At 55.4% G+C, this 21,792-nt stretch overlaps 6 protein-coding genes across 6 annotated transcripts; 2 read left to right on the top strand and 4 right to left on the bottom strand.

Annotated features, from left to right (window-relative positions):
• Window positions 1–82: 82 nt before the first annotated feature.
• On the bottom strand, window positions 83–1,847 carry N656DRAFT_781733 (HAD-like protein). Its single transcript, XM_064815639.1, has 5 exons — window positions 1,266–1,847; window positions 1,168–1,209; window positions 1,039–1,106; window positions 810–958; window positions 83–677 (listed from the first exon to the last, which is right to left on the bottom strand). Exons 1-5 carry the CDS (start codon window positions 1,394–1,396, stop codon window positions 324–326), a joined length of 744 nt encoding a protein of 247 aa, XP_064668083.1. The 5' UTR covers window positions 1,397–1,847; the 3' UTR covers window positions 83–323.
• Window positions 1,848–1,973: 126 nt separating this feature from the next.
• N656DRAFT_757406 (uncharacterized protein) lies at window positions 1,974–3,928 on the top strand. Its single transcript, XM_064813146.1, has 2 exons — window positions 1,974–2,059; window positions 2,141–3,928. The coding sequence occupies exons 1-2, from the start codon at window positions 2,032–2,034 to the stop codon at window positions 3,778–3,780; spliced, it is 1,668 nt and encodes a 555-aa protein (XP_064668082.1). The 5' UTR covers window positions 1,974–2,031; the 3' UTR covers window positions 3,781–3,928.
• Window positions 3,929–4,352: 424 nt separating this feature from the next.
• N656DRAFT_713777 (RNB-domain-containing protein) lies at window positions 4,353–7,388 on the bottom strand (the record flags this gene model as incomplete). The annotated part of the gene is made up of 2 exons (XM_064811920.1): window positions 4,353–7,117; window positions 7,193–7,388. 2 exons carry the CDS (start codon window positions 7,386–7,388, stop codon window positions 4,353–4,355), a joined length of 2,961 nt encoding a protein of 986 aa, XP_064668081.1.
• A 1,385-nt stretch (window positions 7,389–8,773) lies between these two features.
• N656DRAFT_781730 (uncharacterized protein) lies at window positions 8,774–9,825 on the bottom strand. The gene has a single exon (XM_064815638.1). It carries the CDS (start codon window positions 9,466–9,468, stop codon window positions 9,115–9,117), a length of 354 nt encoding a protein of 117 aa, XP_064668080.1. The 5' UTR covers window positions 9,469–9,825; the 3' UTR covers window positions 8,774–9,114.
• Window positions 9,826–14,472: 4,647 nt separating this feature from the next.
• Window positions 14,473–16,573, top strand: N656DRAFT_800020 (uncharacterized protein; the record flags this gene model as incomplete). Its single annotated transcript, XM_064817956.1, has 3 exons — window positions 14,473–14,518; window positions 14,588–14,680; window positions 14,817–16,573. The coding sequence occupies 3 exons, from the start codon at window positions 14,473–14,475 to the stop codon at window positions 16,571–16,573; spliced, it is 1,896 nt and encodes a 631-aa protein (XP_064668079.1).
• Window positions 16,574–19,298: 2,725 nt separating this feature from the next.
• On the bottom strand, window positions 19,299–20,486 carry N656DRAFT_800019 (uncharacterized protein; the record flags this gene model as incomplete). Its single annotated transcript, XM_064817955.1, has 4 exons — window positions 19,299–19,777; window positions 19,885–20,003; window positions 20,063–20,178; window positions 20,283–20,486. The coding sequence occupies 4 exons, from the start codon at window positions 20,484–20,486 to the stop codon at window positions 19,299–19,301; spliced, it is 918 nt and encodes a 305-aa protein (XP_064668078.1).
• Window positions 20,487–21,792: the final 1,306 nt, after the last annotated feature.

Raw genomic sequence — 21,792 nt, 5'->3', positions numbered from 1 at the left:
GGCAGCAGAGCCTGGCCATGATGGCCTTCTGCACTCGCGCACCATGGTCACTACCACCAGGGAGTCTCTGACTAGGATCCCCAGAACCTGTAGAACAACAGGATGAGTGCGATGCGTGCTGAACACTTGCCCTCGAACTACACGCTCTTTGGCAAGCTGTTTCTATCTTCCAACGGAACTGAAATCTATCCTGCCTCTAAAAGATGTGAAGTGTAATTACAAAGCCACCACCCTTCCCCGCTACTGTACCTACATTACTAAGTCTTCTTAGATTTCGCCTTCCACCCCATCCTTTCCTCCCACCCTTCCATACCTACTCTCACTCACTGGGGCCGCACCACCAGGGCATCCCTCACCTCCAGGGTCACAGGCCCACCGCCCTCCTCGACCCGCAGCAGCCTGACCGAAGCCAGGTCGCGCACGACCCAGTCCGGGCCCGCGGCCAGCACCTGCTCGGCCGTGTGGCTGGTGACGACGGCCAGCACTTGGCAGCCGGCCGCCTTGCCCGCGCGGATCCCCGCGGGGCTGTCCTCGAGCACCAGCACCCGCTTGTCGGGCCCGTCGACCCGGAGCCGCTCGCGCCCCAGCCGGTAGCACGCCGGGTCGGGCTTCCCGTTGGCCACCGACTCGGCCGTGATCAAGTGCTCCGGGGCCGGGAGGTTCAGGACGTTGAGCCACTGTTGTTCTTTGGGTTAGTATGAATTCCGTGGTCCGGTTTTTCTTTTTCTTTTCCTTGGTGGGAAGAAGGGGAAGCAGGTGATGAAAAGGGGGAAAGAAAATAGATAAACGGGGTGGGACGAGGCACGTACGCCCTTTACAAGGGGCACCGTGCCCGATGTGACGATTGCCCAGGGTGCGTCACGGACGATGAGGTCGTGTAGAAGAGCTCTCGCCCCGGGGATCTCGACGGCGTCGGCGCCGTGCAGTTTAGGGAGGAGCCCTTCCATGTGTTGGATATCTGGCTCAGGGCCTGCGCTTTAGCTGAGCTGCTACGGAGCACGGTAAGGGATAAGCGCAAATGGGGGAGGGTTGGCTGACATTCCCAGTTTGCCTTCTCGGGCGCCAACATCTGGAGCGTGTCTATGGATCTCCGTCCGTGAGAGGTCCTAAATACAAACGAGTAAGCCATCTCCACCGCGGAGAGGATAGGTCCATAAGACTACTCACTGAAGGATGACTTTCGGGTCAACTCCTATCTCTTTGCCGATGCTGGCCCTCTGTTAGCCGGGGATCGAGTGAGTGAGTGACGGGTTTCTTTTACCTACGTTTCCCAATGCTTGACCACGGCGTCTGTCGAGTCGATGATGGTACCGTCCATATCGAACAGGAGTCCATCAAAGGTGACGACCTCGGGAGGTGCGGCAAAGCCAGATGTTGCTGCTTGTGTGCTCCCCATTTTTGTGAATTTTGTGAATTGTGGTTGCTGAGTTCAGGACGCTTGCTTGATGATGCAGGAACTCCGTAGGTAGGATTATGATATGTATTGTACGAGGCTAGTTTTTACACAAATCCAACTCACTCTCCACGCACCAAATCATGAACGTCGTGTTTGTTTGTTGGACTCACCGACGTGGGCCTGAACCTGAGCGCGGAGTCTCCGCAACCGGGAGCTAGTTCGCCTAGACAAACTGGGCAACTCCGCCAGTACACTTTTGCTCCGACCCTAACCCTTCATGTTGTCAAGTAGTACATACAGGATTCATGTGATGTGAGATTTTTCTAGACGGACGTTAGGAAGGGCGACCAGCCTTGAGTCGGCCCGTTAGAATCGGTCCGCAACGGAGGAAATCCAAGCTAGCCTATCGCTGTGAAGTGGAAACACGGCAAGGGCAGCTGTGATGTTGAACGAACGCGCCGTAAAATTAGCACTGCGGGGTTGACCAGGTGCCATGTGGGATGCTCCATGATAAGAGTCCTTATCGAGGCGGTAAGCACCGGCACAAATTTTCAACACCATAAGTTTTTGATTGAGAATGCAAATACCGCCCTGTAATTGACTACCAAGTATAGAAGGGATTTCAAGCGGGAACAATGGCTGGATCAATAAATAAACCAAAAAGTGAGTGACACTACCAACAATCATCTCTATCATTCAGAATCTCGACATTGTCTTCATATTAGCTAACGGAACACAATGAAGAACCCAAATCCAAGCGGACGCCGGTCCGCCTGCGCCACAAGATCGAGAAGGCCTCGGCAGCGAAGCAGCGGAAGCAAAGAAAGCTCGCCAAGAAGAACCCAGAGTGGCGGAGCAAACTGAAGAAGGATCCCGGCATTCCCAACCTGTTTCCCTACAAGGATAGGCTCCTGCACCAGATCGAGGAGGACCGTGTTCGGAGGAAAGAAGAGCAGCAGCGCCGCCGTGAGCTCGCCAAGGCTGCTAATACAGCTCAGAAAGACGATGGCGCCGACCAAGACATGGGCGACGATGCCGTCGAGGAGTTTGATGGGTCTACCATTGATGACGCCATGGACGAGGACGCCAGCGACATCGACGAGTCCAACCCGCTAGCAGCCCTCGTGGCCAGCGCGAGGAAGGCTGCCGAGCAGTACGAGAAGGAGCTGCAGACCGGGGACGAGATGGATGACGACGACGACGACGACCAAGACACGGAAGATGAGACAGAAGCAGGCGTGATCGAAGTACCCGGTGGCGCCTCGTCCCGCAAGGCCTATGACAAGGTCTTCAAGCAGGTCGTCGAGCAGGCCGACGTGGTCCTCTATGTCCTGGATGCGCGCGATCCCGAGGGCACGCGGTCGCGCGACGTCGAGCGGTCTGTGATGGCAGCCGCGGGCGGCGGTAAGCGACTGATCCTGGTGCTCAACAAGGTGGACCTGATCCCCCCGCCCGTTCTGCGCGGCTGGCTCGTCTACCTGCGCCGCTCGTTCCCTACCCTCCCGCTGCGCGCCTCCGGGCCCGCGCCCAACGCCCACACCTTCAACCACCGCGACATCACGGTACAGAGCACCAGCGCCGCCCTATTCCGCGCGCTCAAGGCCTACGCCGCATCGCGCAACCTCAAGCGCGCCATCTCAGTCGGCGTCATCGGCTACCCCAACGTGGGCAAATCCAGCGTCATCAACGCGCTGCTGGCCCGGCTGGGCGGCAGCCGGTCTCAACGCGCCGCCTGCCCCGCGGGCGCCGAGGCGGGCGTGACCACCGCGATACGCGCCGTCAAGATCGACAACCGCCTAACGCTGCTCGACTCACCGGGTATCGTCTTCCCCTCCACCACCCCTTCCTCCTCCACCGCCCCCTCCTCATCAGCATCCCAATTCCACCCCAAGAACCCCACCGAAGCGCACGCCCACCTCGTCCTCCTCAACGCCGTCCCACCAAAACAGATCGACGACCCCGTCCCGGCCGTGACCCTGCTACTCAAACGCCTCTCGGCCACCCCGGACCTGCTGCAGCGCATGATGCAGTACTACGACCTGCCCCCTCTGTTGCCAAACGGCGACATGACGACGGATTTCCTGGTGCAGGTCGCCCGCAAGCGGGGACGCCTCGGCCGCGGGGGGGTGCCCAACCTGAACGCCGCTGCCATGACCGTCGTCACCGACTGGCGCGACGGCAGGATCCAGGGTTGGGTTGACCCGCCGTCGGTTGAGGAGAGTGGTAAGGGCGCGGGGGGCAAGGGGGATGGGGAGGCTGCTGCTTCTGCTGCTGGTGATCAGAAGGAGATTGTCACTGAGTGGGCGAAGGAGTTTAAATTGGAGGGGTTGTGGGGGGATGATGGTGACGGTGGTGAGGTGAAGGAGGTGGATATGCAGCAGTAGGACTAGAGAAATTGCTTCGTCTTAGCTAGTATTCAGCTGGGGTTGCCTGGTGTCTAGGGTTTGGAGAGGCTGTCTTAGTTGTTTTCCATTATCTCGCTGTACGGCGGCGTTTAGGCGTCGAAAAGGGGGCGGGCCTAGATTAGGTAGCATCATGATATTTGTTTTTGTGATCCTGGGCCACATCTCATATCAGTGATGATACACCTTCACATGGGGAGTGCTTGAACCACATGGAGGTCCCATTCATGCAATCAGTTGGTGACTCGATGTCTTGACTGTGAAGAACACCGTTGAGAGAGGACCATTCTGCACCTCCCCTGCCTTATCAATATCGTCTCCGCTGGCTGTGTCTCTCACAACGAGGCGAATCCCGCCGTTTGAATGAGTACATAGGACGCTGAGACACTGAATCGTGAGATCGTTAATGGTGTCTTTTACACTTTTTATATCCCTCCCTTGCCTCCGGCTATGATGCACTCACTACTTTTGCAGTTTACACAGTACACGGATCACCATTGAACCCCTGAAGCCCCCAACACCAAATCACCACCACCATTTACCTCCTCTGCCACTCAATACACAGTCACAAGCTCCATCTTGACGCCCCGCTTCCCCGTAGTCTCATCCTTTTGGTCCGAGACGCGAACGCGCACCTTCTGGAACAGCTCGACCGTGACCTCTCTGCTGCCGCTCGTCGTCAGCGTGTACGTCTCGGCGTCGTACGTGGCCTGCGGCTCGGGCTCGGCGAGGTCGCGCAGCCGGATGAGGCTCTCGATGCCGAAGCGCGGCACGAGCACGACGAAGCCGTTGCTGAAGATCTTCATGACGAAGCCGTCTGCCTCGGTGGCCTTGCCGCGGATGGCCTGTCCGACATAGTAGGCGATGCTGGCGCGCCCGGCCAGCTGGGCATTGCGGTGGCGCACATTGATGTTCTTGCACACGGCCTCAAGCCGACCGCGGCTGCGCACGCTCGGGTCGACGGCCTCGTACTCAATGGCCGCTGCCAGCTGGCGGTGGGCTACCAAGTCGGCGTAGCGCCGGATCGGGGACGTGAAGTGCGTGTAGATCTCGCTGGCCAGGCCGTAGTGGCGGAACTCCGGGTAGGCTTGCGTGCCCGAGCAGAAGTATTCGGCCGCCATCATGCAGCGGGTGGCCATGATGCGGACAAGGGTGTTGAAGAAGGGCTCCTTGGGATCGACGCACTTGTCGAGGCTATCGGCAAGGGCGCGTGAGGACTCCACGCTCAGATCGAGGCCCCTCTTCACCTTCAACTGGTTCGCAAGCTCGTCAAAGTTGGTCTTTGGCGGAGCACCGTGTCGTCGTAATATAGCCGTCTGCGGGAAGGCCTCGTAGATCTTACGGGCCACGCTCGAATTGGCGAGGAGCATGAATTCCTCAACGAGCGACATGGTATCGAGCAGCTCCTTGGTCTTTACGTCGATTGGATCCGAGGTCTCCGACTCCATCTGGACCTTGACCTCGGGCGACGACAGGCTCAGGGCACCCGCATCCAGCCGCTTCTGTTTCAGTTTCTTGGACAGGACGAGCAGGGTTCGGATGCTCTTTGTCAGATCATCCTGCTGAGAATCATCATCGATTCTAAGCTGTGCTTGCTCATAGCTGAATGCTTCTCGAGACTTGATGACCGACTTTGTAAATCTCACATTCACAATGTCGGCATCAGGAGACAGCTCCCAGATGACCGAGAACGCATAGCGTTCAACATAGGGCTTCAGAGAGCACAGATCGGTGCCCAGTAGCATTGGAAGCATGTCAATGCGTTTGTCGACCAAATAGACGGTCGTACCGCGAATGCTAGCCTCGGCGTCCATGGCGTTGTTGGGCCTAACGAAATGAGACACATCGGCGATGTGAACACCAACCTCAAAGTTGCCATTTGGGAGAGGGCGGGAATGGAGAGCATCGTCAATATCCTGGCAGCCGATGGGGTCGATACTGCAGATGAGAAGATCACGGAGGTCCTCGCGGTCCCTCCACCCGGGATCGTCCTTGCTCTGTGGTACCCTCCAGTCGTGGCCTTCCTTTGGCAGACAGTCAAGAACCGTCTTGGGAAACGGGCGGTATTGGACATCGTATTCGAGAAGCAAGGCTTCCGTCTCGGCAGCCTTGGTTTCGAGCTCGCCCAGCGACCGAACAAAATGACCAACGGGATGGCGAGAACTGCGCTCCCAAGCATCGATGGTGACGAGGATCCGCTTTCCGACAAGCTCGGCCACTTGGCGGGTGCGTAGGCGGATTTTGGGTATCTTCTTGTCCATGGGGATAACAAAAACGGTGTCTTGCTTTCGTCCCTGTTGCGCCGACTGGCTGACTGATGACTGGTCGATGTGGCCAACGTACTGACGCCAATTCCGCTTTACCACGCCAACCACCTTGGCAGTGGGCTGAGCATGGCCTTCGGTAGTTTTGCTGTGAGTCCGCTTGACCTCTTCTTGAAGCGCCTTGCGTTCTTTTTCAGACACAAAGTCTTCGGTCTCTTCGGCGTCAGGGTTCTCGTTCTTTGTGATGGCGTCCTCCTCAATCACCTGAGTTGAGGGTTCTTTCCACTGGTCTTTTGGGAGCACCTCTACGACAACCAGGTCGCCGTCGATGGCACGATTGATATTCTCTCTACCTAGGATGAGCAACGCCTTGGGGAAAGCCGGCACTCTGATTGATCCTTCCAGGTAGTTGTACGGAGAAACGTTGAATATCCCCTGATGGAGCAAACCGTTCTTTACGCCAGTCATCATTCTAGACATGGTGAAATATTCGGGGTAAAGGTTCTCGCCGGGGCGCTTCTCCTTGACGTCTTCGCGGTCTTCCATCTCGGGAATCATATCCAAAAGTCGCTCACTATCCTTGAGCTGCCTGACGTAGTCAGCGAGGGAACAGGCGTGGATGCCCTCCTGCTTTGCCTTCCGCAGGTTGTCCCGGTCGTTTGTTAGCATAACCACGGCGGGAACCTTGTTTGCGCCGGACCGGGCCAGGTGCTCGCCGTACCAGGCGACAGCCCTCCGGACGGCGCGGTCATTGCGATCGTTGACCGATTCGCCGTCCCGGCGAGCGACGTGGGTTTCCAACCGGAACTCGTTGAAGAAGACATAGAAGCGCTTGTCCTCGCTCTTGGTCAAGCTGATGAGGCGGTTGTACAGAGGTAGGGAACGATTCCGCAACTCTTCCAGGACGATTTGTAACACAACGACATCATAAAAGGCAGAACTCTGTTCGAAAAGGTCCATGGCACTCAAGAAGGCGTTGGTGTCGGGCACCAGGTAGTGGCCCTGTGGGAAGGTGCTGGTGCCGGCAGGCGCATCGGAGAGGACAAACGGTACGGCTGTGAGAAGGGGGAATTAGTCTGACGGTATTCCCAACACACGAGATGAACATGAGTTGTTCTCAGTGCACTCACGTCGGCCTGCTGCATCTTTGGGTGCTGTTTTGAGGCAGATGCGACACAGTCTGGACGAGCAGGGAATGTCTTGGCGGAGATAAACCTCTCGAACAATCTTTTGGACCTTGCCGCTCTTTGTCGACCTCACGTAAATCTTGCTGGAGATGTTGGCCGCGAAGGGATCCGAGTCGAGCGATCTCTTTAGACTGGACATTCTGATGCTCCGAATCGCTGTCGGGAGCCGAGTGCCCACGAGGTTCCAATTCTGCCCTGAGCTTCAGTGGATGTGAATCGCTGTTGATGGTTGCCAGGGCACTTTCGAAACCAATCCCAAGTTCCTGACAGCGTTGATCTTATCTTATCTTATCGATAAGCCCCGCCGTCGAGTGCTTGCTCGTCCCGTCCAACTATAAACTCTCATCGAAGATACACCTCCCTACCTTCCATTACACCCCTTACCCTTGAAGTATATGCGGAATAGCACGTGGAAAGCTACGGTAGGCCTAGATATCTTACTTGTTCTATCTTGTGAAGTACCGGATTGTCAAATCGAGAAACCCCTAATTCAGCTGTATACACCCCTCTCCTCCAGCGGCGGAGATCGTGTAACTCGAACATCTCCCTCCTCCACTTGACCTTGAATTCGGGTTTTGGTGAACCGTCGGATCAAACTCTCCTGGCAATCCGGCTACTAGCTAAGGTAGGCAAAGTATATCTTGGAGGGCGTGTTTTTACCTTTGCGAGTGTGCACGATTGCGAAGCTATCCCCACGGGTCTTCGATAAGATGATGGCAGGGCAAGTCGCTAGAGGAAGCTCCCCTCGTCATATGGCCTGCGCTGGATTCAACCGGTGTATTTTGCCAGATTGCAGAACCCTTGTCTGTTTCTGCTGCAGTCCGATCTTGGATCAATAGCGAGCACTAGGTCAGGAGGGACGGCGCCGGGTATGCTGGGTTTTGATCGCCATGCCGCTCGCTGCCTTCGCAATGCGATGCTTGACCTCGAGCCGGGAGCGGGCGGTTGATCAGTCTATTCATATGCCCAAAAATAGCAGACTCCGATGTGATAACTGAGGCGCAAATATCCAAGTGTATAGCTATACGCAATCTTTGTGTCTTGGAAGGCCCTGATCAGCCGTGGTACAAACGTTGTCCGGGTTTAGTCGCCATGCACAGCAAGCGTGCTTTGGTTAATCTGCGCCATCCTCGATATGACCAAGCGAGCTGCAATCGGCCAGATGTAAAGGACGCAACCGAGCTAACATCACAAGCTAAAGGTTCGCCATAATGTAAGCACGAGGATGCTCAGCTGGTTCTTCTGGTTCAACTCGTGCAGCATCAAGATACACCGTGTTGCGCCAAAGGCCAGCTTTCCCATCTTGGATACCTCAGACGTGAGACAGAGGCTTGCAGGCTTGCAGGTACAGGTGCATCAGCGGGTTGGGCCTACGAATCGGTCCATCCGCACACCAGGTAGTATGCATAGGGCTCCGAAGATGAGACGAGCACGTAGGGGCTCACTGGCCGAGTCTCCTATCGGCATCCTGCCTGTTGGCGACGCCTCCTACTCTTGCCCCCCCCTGCAACCCCCTCGTTCCCGCTGCAAGTGACCGATGTTGTCCTATAGCGCCAACATGGCGCTGTGCCATGTCCCTGTGCTTAAAAAGCGATAAAATGCCGAGGCGGACGCAGGTGGAGAAGCCGTCTCGCGTGGGTGACTAGCATCCAACCTAATGTCTAGTGTAGCAATGCGCCTTTCGCAGGAGTGTGCCGTTGTTGCTCTAGGTGCTGTATGTCCTTGGTAGCGCCAGCCTGACACAGTCCCCACCATCGTTTCCTAAGAAGAGCAGGCCTTGGTTCTGGGAACAGGAATCAAATGGCACCTGAGGTGGTATGTGATGTAGACCGGGACGGGTGCCCGAGCGCAGATCTGGCGGCCATTCACTGGGTTCCAGCTCCCTTGACAGCGGGATCTGGTGGAAACAAGCCCAACAGCGCTATCATGTTATTGGTCCCATCCTCTGAGAAAGTGGTGTCAACCAGCGGATGACTTACATAGGGCCCGCGGGTGCAGATGGGAAAGGCACAGGTGTGTGTGGGCGCCCGGCAGTGGGGGGTTGTTGTGCTGGGACGCCCGTTCGCTTGACGCTGGAGGAGGGGCCTCCACTTGCTGCAGAGCGGGAAGGGGCTGCCCGCCGAGATGTCTGCAGGCAAACGCAGCGAGGGAAATGCAAAACTGCATTTCCACCACAGTACCTTGTCATCGCTCATGGCGCCTGAGTCGGGAGCATCCATGATGTTTGCAGATCGCAGAGACAGCCACACCCCTTGAACAAGCTCGTCCTTTGCGAGGTGGAAGCGACCTCAACAACCGCCATGCAAACCTAACGTTAGCTTGGACCTGGTGGTGGGTGTGCTGTGCCTTGCCCCAGATCGCGCCGATGGCCCATCCCTAGATCCAAACGGAGGTGTGGTAGGATTTCTTGCCCCGGCGAACGCTTCCATGTCCAGGCAATCAAACCACACGCCATCTATTGGAACCTCGGCGGCCAGATGCGATGCGATTGGGGGAGCGGATGGGAAGGCTAGTGTAGCCGGCAAGAGAAAAAGAGCAGGCTTCAGCCACGAGAGAGACAGGAGATGAGGATAACGGGGAGTGGTCGACCAACAGGAGAAGGGAGTCTCTTGATCGAGCTAGGGGCGTGTAAAAAGAGAGGGGACGAAGCGAAGACCAAAGTTCAAGAACTGGATGTGGTCAGTGTGTCAGCTGCTTGGCAGAAAGGTTGCAACGACAGGAGCCAATCAAAAGCCAAACACTGGCCCCGGTCTCGCCAAGCCCATGCCCCACCCATCATCGCTTAAGGCCCCGGTCTTATGGGTGCTCTTTCTCCCCACCCAACATCCTCCCTCACATCACAGCCAAGCTCTGGAGAACACCCCTCCTTCCTCGGCCTGTGCCTCCCTCACCACACCATCTTGCTTGCCTTGCTGCTCCGGGGAAAGGTTCTGAGCTCTATAACCAATCTGGTTTGCACCGGTGTTCATAGAACGTGTACGCTACCAGTTCTTGAAGATGGCTTCGCTTTGTTAACTCATAAATATTTGAGAGCTCTCGGTAAGCCATCCGGTGGGTAGGGGGTGGGACGATCGAGAGGGGCAATGACGGTGATGGCAAGCAGAAATACACATCAGAAGGGGAACGCCAAGATAGTGCCACGGCGATGGTTTGCTTCGCCGCATTTCGCAAGAAGTTGAGACGAGGCGTTATCGTGCATGGCTCCGCCGAAAGCCGCGTCTCCCTTATCGAGTATCGACACCGGCCAAGCTGTGATTCGCTGGAGTCCAAGCCGAGCAACGGCTCGGCTGTTCACTCTACGCGTCTTCTCGGGAGACCCGGGTCATCATCATGAACCGCGTCTTTCACCGCTGCCCGGAGCCTGTTTGAAAGCCGAGAGGGTCGAGTACCCTTTCCATCGAGAGAGAGATTCAGCTGTTGCGTCGTTCTTGCTCTCAGATAGATAGCCGTGCGGCCGGCCAATCAAGTCGGCATGGATTAGTGTAGACATTACAGAGTATTGGCAGCTCACGGACACTCGACAGCAGTGGGAGAAAAGAATGATACCTTCCTCGGCCGCGAGCCAGCCGCCCCGAAACCCAGCCTATGCCCAGGTTGAGAGCCGAGAGAGCCTGGTCCTCGCCAAGCGCATGCAAATCTCCATCGAGATCCATGAACCTATTTTTGCCATGGGCCACGCGGGCCGCTGGGCAAGTCTTCTCAAATCGTGATAATTCATGTGATGTTTCCTCGATCTGAACTTCCACTACCCGGAGCTTCCGCTACTTTGCACTAACTTAGGCCATGCGCACGAAAATGGATCCAACTGCAGGCTGACCTCATCTCAAGCAGCAATGTTCGAGTCCAGAGTAAGCGAATTCCCTCTCTCGGCATAGATAGGTGGTCGCGGCGAGCGTAACACGCTCTGATGTTATTAGTCTCAAGCACCTCTGGAAACCCAGAACGGCCGGCGAGCAGACGTCCGCAGCAACCTTGTGCAGCTTGGAGACCGGGTTGAGTCATGGTGTGTCGGTACGATGGCACTGGGGTAGTTTTATCCCACAGAAGATCCCAGACATGGAACGGCCGTGGCTATCAAGACGTCTTCTCATTGGCGGCATCTCGACCGCGCCAGTTTCATTGGAAAGAAGACGCCCCGCACGGCTCCGATGTCACTGCAGCAAGAACCCGGAGTATTGAGGATGTACAATTTCACGGTCCTCAGCATGAAAAGGGAGCACCAGAGTGTTCAGAGAACCTGATGAGTGGCTACCATCAGCATCTTTGAGTCACTCGAGAAGCGGTTTTGTCTCAGAACAATCCAGTCCCACCAACCTCGATGTTTCCCGGGCGCTCGGTTCCGGACCAAAGCTGGCCGAAGCGTTTAGTCCTCTCAATAAACGGAAAGCAGGAATTTGCGGTTCTTCGAAGAAGATACTGGGCCGATACTGTCAAGCGTCCATAACTACAGCCGGGCTGAGGAAAAGCCTTGCGTAGCGGACATTTTACTGTCAGAAATTGTTCCACCTCGAATGGCGCGCCGGGGCAATTCGGAGACCGTCAGCCTGCAGAACCGCCGCTGAGAAACTTGAGGATCCTCTTCTTCGGATTGAGCCGAGCAGCTGGCCATTGGTGACCATCCCCGAAAAGAGGGAGGCATACCGACCAAGGAGCTGGGAAATCCGAGATATGGACCCTCACACCCCGCTCATCCGATCAAAGTCTTGCACCTGACGTCTCAGCTGACAGTTCACTAAAGCACCAATTTAACGTTACCCTTCCTGCTAGCGTTGACGGGGCGGTAAAGTCAGGTATGTATGCAAGTTTCGACCTCGGACGACAGGGGAGAAGCCAAGTAGTCCGTTTGTCGTTTGACGCCGTTAAACGGCATAATCGCACTAGTTATCAAGCTGATCGATAGGTTCCTCAGCCGTTTGTCTCCGTCGGCGGTGCAACAAGATCGCATCTTGCTCGTGTTGCGCGATTTAGGGCGGTTTTCAGGCAAGAGCTGTTGGTTCACTGACTCTGCCGTGATAGCGAACCTGTGCCGCACCTTGTCCAACGTCAAAACCGAGCCAGCCTAGGACATGTTGGAATTCTTGGAGGGAGCTCACATTATTGCCTTTCAAAAATTCTTCCAGTGGCGTAGTCGTTTTCCTGAGCAGAGCATTGCTGGAACCAAGACTCGGGCTGTGAGAGACGCATAGATTTTGGTTCCTTTTAGTCACAAAACCGCTGTGTCGCGCAAAAACCGGTCATCCTTGCCATCTGCTAGACTGCTACGGTGCTACCCACTGCTCATGACTTGTTAGAGACACGAGCCTTGTGCGAAAGTACCGTGGGCTACCTCCACATAGGCAGCGACCGGCCTTGCTCACCCTATGTTCATGTAATTCAACGTTAGCAGTCTAGCAAGACTTCGATGCCAATTAATTGTGGGCCGCAGGTAATCGTGCTTCGACCCCTGCTCAGGCAAGCCTGCTGCTGGCTCAACTGGCCGCCTTCCCGCATCTCAGTTCACACCCCCCTTGTCTTGAATGGAATTCCAGAATTGGATAACGTTACACGTACGTCGTACTTTCCAAAGCATCGTTTCTCATTCTCCCACACTCAAACCGCTGTGTGAGTGGGAATCGTGTCTAAGGCCTCTTGTGCGAATTCTGCTAGAACTAATAGAAGAATCTTGGGAATTCGAAAGCACGTATGCACACTCGAGGAAAGACAAGGAGTGAGACTTGACAAGCGTGCTTGAAAAACCGCTGAATGAGCACCCTTGGTCGTCAGTCCGTCCGAAGAACAGCCCCGTCTCAGAAACGGCAGATCCGTCATCCCAGGATGGAAGCGTTCCGCCCCTTGTGCCCTTGCCCCTCTGCAGCTCAACACGCTCTTTGGTTTAAACGCTCAATGAAGCCGACTTACGGCCCAGCGCGTCGCATATTGATACATATTCGCCAGAAGTAATGTCTTGTTAGAGAAGAGCAATGAAAGGAGACAAACGAAAGCCATAATATTAACTACGTTATGCTGGGTTTCGCGCAGGATCGAGCGCTCGCTGATGTTCCTCAAGGCTGAGAGAGCTGGTAGCCTCTCGCCTCTGATTGCTGATTGCTGACCCCCGGCGTTTCTTATCCCGGCGTCGCGGGGTCCAGGGCAAGCACCGTGCAGCCAACGAGCCAGGCCCACTCTCACCCCCTTGCAAGTCAAGATCCCCAGGCCTCTTCCTCCCCTTCCCGCCCATCCCACCTGACAATTGCGCAGCATGTCGCGTCTGTGCCAAACCAAGGTCGCATTTCCCTGTCCCAATCCGTTATGGTGCAGCTCGTGTGTAATGTCGCGGTGGCCGTCGACACATGCACATCATAGTCCCGCTCAGCCCTTGCCGTAAGTGGGTTAGCTGAGCCAGCCACTGCCCAAAACGGATTAGCCCGTCCCAGCCGTTCGCAAGGCCTCGTCTGCCTTGCGGCGTTCACTTGCTCGCGTTACCGATACGTGATTGAAATGATGAGCGATTCCACTCTCTGTATCTCTGGACACACCGCCCGTGGCAAACCTGGAAGTCCCAGCAAGAAGTTCTCATTGACCAGGAACTGCCCGCAGAGGGGGAAATTGATGAGTAAAAGAGTTCTGGCAAATTAAGGGAAAAGGCACCCACCCTGCCGATTTTTTTTTATACTTTCATCTTTCATTCGACAACCCCATTCTCTGGGAACAGCCGTGGATTTGCGCCAACCATATGCATGAGCATTCCCTTACCTGCATCACCCAGCAGCGCGTGCATTCCCGGCCAGAACAGGAGCTGTAGCTAAAAAGTGCTTTTTTGGCTGTGTCGCCCCTCCTCGAACAAGCCCAACTATTACAAGACACGTCGGTTTCGCAGACCCATTTTGAACGTGGTCGACGACGACGGCACTGATGTACGCTGCACAGCCCAACGGCGCTGATAGTGCAACAATCAATCCAGCTGCGCTCAACACAGGTACGTACGTCATCGCTCCTTGCTTCTCACTCATTGCTTGAGTCGGCGCGAACGGTGTCCACGGCCGGTGCGGGTGCGTGCGCCGCGCCTGTGTGCCCTGCGCGCGAGCGCCGAGTACTGTTTGGCCAGCTCTCGCGATCCGCGTTCTCTCGTTCTCTGAGATACGCCGGCAAACGTTGAGTTCGAGTCGCGAGCCATTGCTACAGCGGTTCCATCTTGTCTTCCGCTTCAGTATTACACCCGTATCTCATCTCCGCGGCCCGCCAATATGCCTGGTTCCGTCGCATCAGCCTTCCACAGATCGTCTGCACCATGTTCGCCAAAATCGGGGGATTTTGCCCCCTTGTTGCGACGCGCACAATACTGACGGGTGATCCCAATAGACCCGATCGATCCCGCCTCTCGAGGCGTCAAGCGAAGCCGTTCCCCGGACGAGTTCCGGGACTCGGGGCGACCAGGGTCAGCTGGTAATGACGGTATGTTGTGCTTGTCTCTGTGTATCCGCGCCTCTGCGACCTGGTGGATATACCCGCGTTACATACAACCTTGATCGTGCGACCGGGCCCATATGACCCTATGATCCACTTGCTGATCTCGCTGTCGCGCACACAGGTGGTGACAATCCCAAGAAAAGAGGTAGAACGATGAAGTCCAGACCATCTGGGGGCGTACCCGAGGCTGCGGCCGCCACGCCCATCCCGCCTGTTCAACCTCTCCCTCAGACGATTCCTCCGCAAACACCACAAAGCCAGAATGCGCCCTTGCCAGCGCAAACGCCCACCTACGCCCCTCCTCAAACGTCGCCTCCCAAATCGACTCCCAAGTCAACGCTGAAAGCGCTCCCCACGGTACGCGACCACACAACTGACCAGTTGGGCCCTGGTGGGGATGAGTACCTCCCACGCGAGATCGATGAGGCCGGCGAGAAGAAGGTTCTGCCTAATGGCCAGCTTACTGGGAACCGCGAGTATCGATGCCGGACCTTCCACGTTCCGAATCGTGGCGACAAACTGTTCATGCTCGCCACTGAATGTGCGCGCGTTCTTGGATACAGAGATTCGTACTTGCTCTTCAACAAGAACAGGTCGCTCTACAAGATTATCGCCAGCCAGGTGGAGAAGGATGACCTAGTAGCCCAGGAAATCCTCCCCTTCTCGTATCGCTCGCGCCAGATTGCTATCGTGACAGCAAGGAGCATGTTCCGTCAATTCGGAAGCAGGGTCATCGTGAACGGGAGGAGGGTCCGAGACGACTACTGGGAGACGAAGGCGCGCAAGCAGGGTTTTACCGAGGCCGATCCGGCGGGCGAGAAGCGGCCTGGCGCTTCAAAGGCCCGCGAGGCCGAAGCTAACCACAACGCATCTCTGTTAGGGGCGCCTCATGGGGAGATCGTTTACAGCACCACCCCGGGTCAGTTCGGCGGTGCGCCCCAGCCGCAACTGGTTCAACCAGGTATGATTGGAGCGCCGCCAGGAAGCTCGACAAGAATGCCCGTGATAACACTAGGACCAGATTACAACGATACCCGGAGCCGGGATTACTCCAGCATCTTGAAGACGGGCCCACGTCAGGAGATCACTGGACCGCCCTATCAGGATCGGATCCAGCCCACCCCGATAGCAGAGCTGCACGCCCAGGCCCATCATGCGGCCGACTACAACCGGTCGGTCAACCAGCAGCGAGAGATTCGCGGTGATTACATGCAGAGTGTCTGGCGGAGGCCGCACGAGCAGCCTCCTCCGACAACAATGAGCCAGTCGGCCAGCACGACCGATGCGTCGGCGTCAGCAAGCCGCCCGGCGACGACGACGGGCATGCAGCAACCCGGCATCGTTCCTAACCAAAGTCCGCAAATGATGATGACGGCAGCGCCATATTCGCAATCCATACACGCGCAGAACCCGGTCGGCCAAGGCGCGTTGAGAGGTATGGCCCAAGATCCAGCTCAGAGCGCTTCAAGACCAACATATCCGTCTTCAGGCTCCGCTGGGACCATGCCGCAAACGTCCCAGAACTACAGCTACACGCAGAACCAGATGTGGCCGCCGACGCCGCAGACCCCACAGCATGGTTATTCTGCCTACACGACGAGTCAGTCCCAACCGTCTCCTCATCCACAGCAGTCGCCGGCACCGCAGATGCGCCACTCGAGCGCGACGAGCCAAGTGCAGCCGGGCGGCATGTCTTACCCGGGAATGCCGGGCATGGGTCAGGGGTATGGGACGAGCGCCGCCACCGCCCAGGGAATGTATCCCGCCGATCAGACACCGCGCCAGTACATGCACCAGAACCCGCAAGCACCGGCCGTTACGCAGGCGTGGTCTCAGCAGCAGACCCCCGCGCAGTGGTGGACAAACCAGCCGCAATGAAAACCGCCTCTATTCTTTCTCGGGCTGGCTGATGTGTGCCAAGTGAGCCCGTTGTAGAGAGCGGTACAACATCTGTGACCGTCCGGTTCTCCACCCCATGCCGGATCGACGACGTTGCAGCTGGACTGGGTCTTGCCGAGGCCGCTGTGGGAAGCATTACGGGAAATTGAAAGTTGGTTTATTTCGGAATAGGGCGGGACTTGGATTGACAGACGGACGGTAAAGGAGAGGCAAATATGCTTTTCGAGGATACCAGGCAGGCAGGCTATGGTCGGCTTTTCCCAACAGCATTCGGGCCCGGCAAAGGGTTACGGAACGGTATAGAGGAGTCCTGCGGGAAAGGATGGGGGCATTGTGGATTTGCTTTACGATACCTGGATACCTTTTTTCTTCCCCTTTCATTTTACTTTCTTTCTGTTTCTTATTTTTCTGTTTCTTATTTTTCTGTTTCTTATTTTTCTGTTTTTGATTCCCCTGCCGATTTCCCCCTTCGATTCTTTCCATTTTCCGCGCTGCTGGCCGACCGACCTCACCCTTTTTCATGACGCTCACGACCTTCTACGACCTGATGGCCGTTGATGTTGGATAACGACGATTCGGTTTGAGTGTTTTGAGCGTCTGGAGATGGCATCAGCTGGGCTTTTTCCACTCAGCCGGGCTTTTTCCACTCAGCCTCTGGTTCTGCTTGGGCTAATTCTGTCTTGCTTTCCTCATCATTTCGAGCAGTGGTTGGAACTGGTTGAACCTTGTTTCGGCGCCGTCGGCTTGCAAAAGCCAGTGCTCGAAGTCAGACTTCGGCGAGCTAACCAACCGATGCTCTTGCTTTGCTTCCCCTTTTTGGTGTCCAGTATGTCCCTTCGCTGTTCAAGGTTGTGGTATACGTTGTGTTGGATTCTGGGTATGGCTGACTCTATTTGTACGTATGGATGTAAAGGGTAACAGATACACACACAAGGGTTGGGCTCTCTGGGACTCTGTTTCTCGACATCTCCCCATATGTCTTCTTTCTATCTGTCTCCCTGCGCTTATGAGCGGGTTGTACGGTTTTGCTCTTTCTCACTAGGTATCCTGTTCTTCTCCGTCTGTTGTTGTTATCATAGTGTTGTTACAAGCTTTCCTGTCTAGGACTATCTCACACCATCGTGCTATTGTTTGGTGCCGACCGCCTGGGTTGGAACAGCAAGCGGAGGAGTTATCTCCCATTATCCCCTTTACATCTTCTTGGGTTCAGTTTGCTTTCATCCCCTTCTACTCACCCGTCCCTCGGCTTCCCCATATCTTGCGTGTTTCGCTACACACTCCTCACTGGTGAGGATTTGAGAGAAGGCCATTTGTGGCTTAGGGTCTTAAATCCATTTTGGTTTTTGGTTTACAACCAGTCCTTTGGCTTCGATTTGGAATTTACAGTGTTTTCTGTATCCATCTATTTCTGCATTGAATGGGTGGCTGGGACGTTTCTGGCTTGGGGTCGGGGAATATCGATCATTTGGCAATACCGGATTGTTTCTTCTCGAGGGCCAGCTATCACATTGGATAATAAACGCGTGGCTATTTATTTCTTTATTCTCGCGTGATTATCACTGCCCCGGATGTGAACATGAGAGACGTGTCATTATCGTGCTGCGTACGGAGTACAGGCACTTAACTAAAGCTTTCGACGGACAACTTGATTTCTCGCCATTGCAAACTGCAAGGTGCCGGGTCCAGCGCTATCCCTTACCGCTGCTGGGTCAACCACCCCGCCACTCGAACGTAAAATGTGATGGCTTGGTGGCCGCAGAGATCCAGCATCCGTTGAGAGCCAATCAACCAGAAATTGAACCTAGAAACCTAGAGATAGCTGGTAAAGCCTGGGGCATGTGGCCGGTGAAGATTTGGATACTCCATGTTTTCCATGATACCTATCTCTTTCCCCCCTAATTTACGCAAGTCTTGCCCCCCGCCACCTCCTTATCCACGCCCGGTATGTGTGTACGTATATACATACGACAGTGTAACTGAGCTGATGAATGCAACTTGCGGTCATTTGACGCGTGGTGCTGACCTCCTTGGTAGGACAAGCAAATGTAACGCTACTGCCGGAACGGTTCCCCCCTTTTTTCATGGCGCGGGAGAAATGGACCGGGATATCGCCGGGCTCGTCGTTCACTACCCCCTTTTCACTTAACATCGCCTTGGTTTTGGCTTCCCTTTCCTTCCTTGATCACTCAAGGGCGGATAGAAAATAATGTGTTCGTATTAAACTTCTGCGTCGGAGACGGTGACTCGCAAAACCACAACTGTACCTCGGGTTACCCTTCCATCCTCGGAGAGTACTATATGTATGGATACAGCTGGTCTCTTCAACTTGCACATCTGGAACGGTTAGCGCAGCTTGGAAAGCTTGCTGCGGAAAGCGGTGAGAGAGTGGCTCATGACCGCTGACATCACTTCGCCGGCTCTATCGGATGTGGTTCGTCACCAAGCAGTCGGCGGGACGGATATCAATCGTTTTTGCGCCGATAAGTATGAGTTGAAAAACCTAGAGTTGACCACTGAGCCCGTGAATTCCGCCAGAGCGCTATAGGAAGCCGGCACAGTGGATGAATCACGCTTCCAGACTGAGTTTATCGTGACCTTGATAGAGCACGCCCAGACGCCCTCAAGCGCAGTGTACGCCCTTTTTTAAGGGAAGGCCCGGAGGAGTGCGGGCGCCATCCTGGCATCACGTAGCGTGTAGTGGCAACTAGTCACTGTCATCGTCTAAAGCCTCATCCTCGTCGCCTTCGTTGGCTGTCCGCTCTTCCAGATCATCCCGGTCCTGATCGGCAGCATCAGGCTCTTCTTCCTCATCTTCGTCGTCGTCATCCTCCTCCTCGGCCTCTTCATCCTCGTCTTCCTCCTCATCCTCCATCTCTTCTGGAACCGTCTCTGCGTCTGAGGGCTCGTGGCCGTCTACTTCCATCTTTGAAGAGTCCACCGCACTTGGGTCGAGCTTAGCCTTCTTGGCCGCTCTTGACTGGCCCGCCGACCCTGGAGCACCAGATGCGCTCATAGCAAAGCTTTTGTCCGTCTCCTCGGCGCCGGTCGCAGCGGAGCCTATGCTCATCATGGAGACGTCGGCCGTGTTCTGGCTCTGGTTGCCCCCCGCAGCAGCTGCCTTTTTCGCCGCCGCTACCTTTTTGCGGTACGTGGACCGTTTTGACGTTTGAACTTCATTGAACTCTAGCGCAAGAAAAAAGTAATGTCAGCCTGAGACCAACACGGGCTGCTGCCAACTTGCGAACAAAACCCCGCGCCGTGGTTCCCTGCCGCGCAAAGCTTCTACTCACTTGCAAATTCGGCCTCCAGCTTCTCCCGCATGAACCCGTATTCAATCTCGTCAAGCGCCTTGAAGACGTCGGCGGGCATAATGGTCTTCTTCCCGGATGACACTGTAAACCCGTTTGCGCTGTTTGCATCTCGGTCAGGAACAAGCCGAGGAGGGTATATCGTGGATAGGGTACGTACGAGTTGGCCAAATGGTTAACAAATACCGTCGCGCTTTTTGTAAGGGCAAGAATAGCATTGGCTTGAATTTGCGTGTTGGGCGGCAGCACACCCTTCGCTAGACGAGTGATTATGGACTTGGGAAGTGTTAGATCCTAGATAGCTCCCGTCCGCCGTGGGTTTTGCTGTTAGCCCTAGAACGGGGTTTTGGTGACGAATATGATGGGCATGAGAAGCGAACCTCAATTGTGACCGCATTCTTCTCCTTCTTCTCGTCCTTCTTGTCCGAAACAAACGATTGTGCGGCGGGGGTTGACGTCGAAGCTCGGGGTTCCGCTGGCTCGGGAGCCGGCGACTCGGTGGCCATGGTTGTGTCATCGTCGGCGAGTACAAACCTCGCGGCGGAGACGTCGCTCCGCCGAGTATCACTCTTACGCGACGGCATACTGGTTGACGCTGGTCCTCTGGCACTTCAACAGTACAACTGGTGGTCGTTGGCGGAGTGGAGGTAGTAGACCCTGGAGCCAATGGCGAATAGAATCCTCGTCAGATGTTGGAAAATAATATTATACTGTTACCACAGGTTGATGTACAGGAGTGCTTGTAGATTGTATTGTCGATTCGAAAGGGTGGGGAGTGCAATAGGTGGCAGCTCGCCGTTGCTTGTCTGGAGGGAGGTTGATAAAATCGTTTGGCGCGTTGTCGCGCTTCTTCCCATTCAACGCGTAGAGTGGATTGGCTCGAGCTCATATCTAACCCGGAGGCGTACTACTCGTAAAGTCCTAACCCTCGAGGCTCAGGGTTGGCGCCAGCTCTTAAGCAACACACTAAGTGAGGTGGGCTGCCAGCACCTACCACTCACCTTAAGTGACTGATGGCTTGTGGCATCTACAACTTACCAAACCAACTGACTCTGCCACTCGCAATCGGAGCTTTCTGTCGATTCACACTTGAATTTTGGGGAGCCCTATTATTCAGCTAGAGCTCCAATGGTCGGGTTAGGGTTCCAGGCGTATTGTTAATACTACTAAACTGTATACAGTATACATTATCTCATGCACCGTATTGCACACAATCCAACGGCAGTCACGGTGTCGCTCGGCTGCCAGTGGTCCACTTCATCCCGTCTTCACGAGGTTTTCAAACATCTCCCCAGATCTTCATCTGCCCGTACCGTTGTTGGCGATCCCGATTCGTCATCCCGTGTGCTCAGGCCCCACGTGCTCGCGTTTCATGTTAGCGTGCTGGCAGCATCTGATTCGAAGAAAACCATGTTTCGCTTGATTGCTCATTCCAAATAACGTTATCTCAAGTTCTCGACGTGGGCCAACGTAGCTTTGTGGAAGTTGGAATTTGCGGACCGCTCATCCCGACTCATCCTTTGTCTGCATATCTTACTCCTCGGCTGGGGTATGTCTGGGCAGCCGCGTTCTGTGCAGAAAGACACCCCGGCAGGGATGTACATAAGTCATCCGCTCCACGTAGTAATCAATGATACTGGTTCCCACCGCGATGAAGACGGCGGAGGGGCCTCGGCCGCAACCAAGTGATACTATCATGAGTTGGGTGTTTATCTCCGGTATCCCATATACCTGGCGAACACTAATCCTGCTATCGGTGGTGGAGGTGTAAGGGGTCTAACCCCCGCTAATATGAGGGACCGGGCCGCCAGGTCTAGGGGTTTCCCTCATATAAAGACATATGAAACACCTAATCTCCTCCTTCCTCATACTCAGTCAGGGTATATCCAT

The sequence above is a fragment of the Canariomyces notabilis genome (genome assembly GCF_033297395.1).
Source record: "Canariomyces notabilis strain CBS 508.74 unplaced genomic scaffold N656scaffold_19, whole genome shotgun sequence".
Taxonomy (NCBI): domain Eukaryota; kingdom Fungi; phylum Ascomycota; class Sordariomycetes; order Sordariales; family Chaetomiaceae; genus Canariomyces; species Canariomyces notabilis.
The sequence above is the reverse complement of the archived record's forward strand: the minus strand, read 5'-3'. Positions and strand labels throughout refer to the sequence as shown.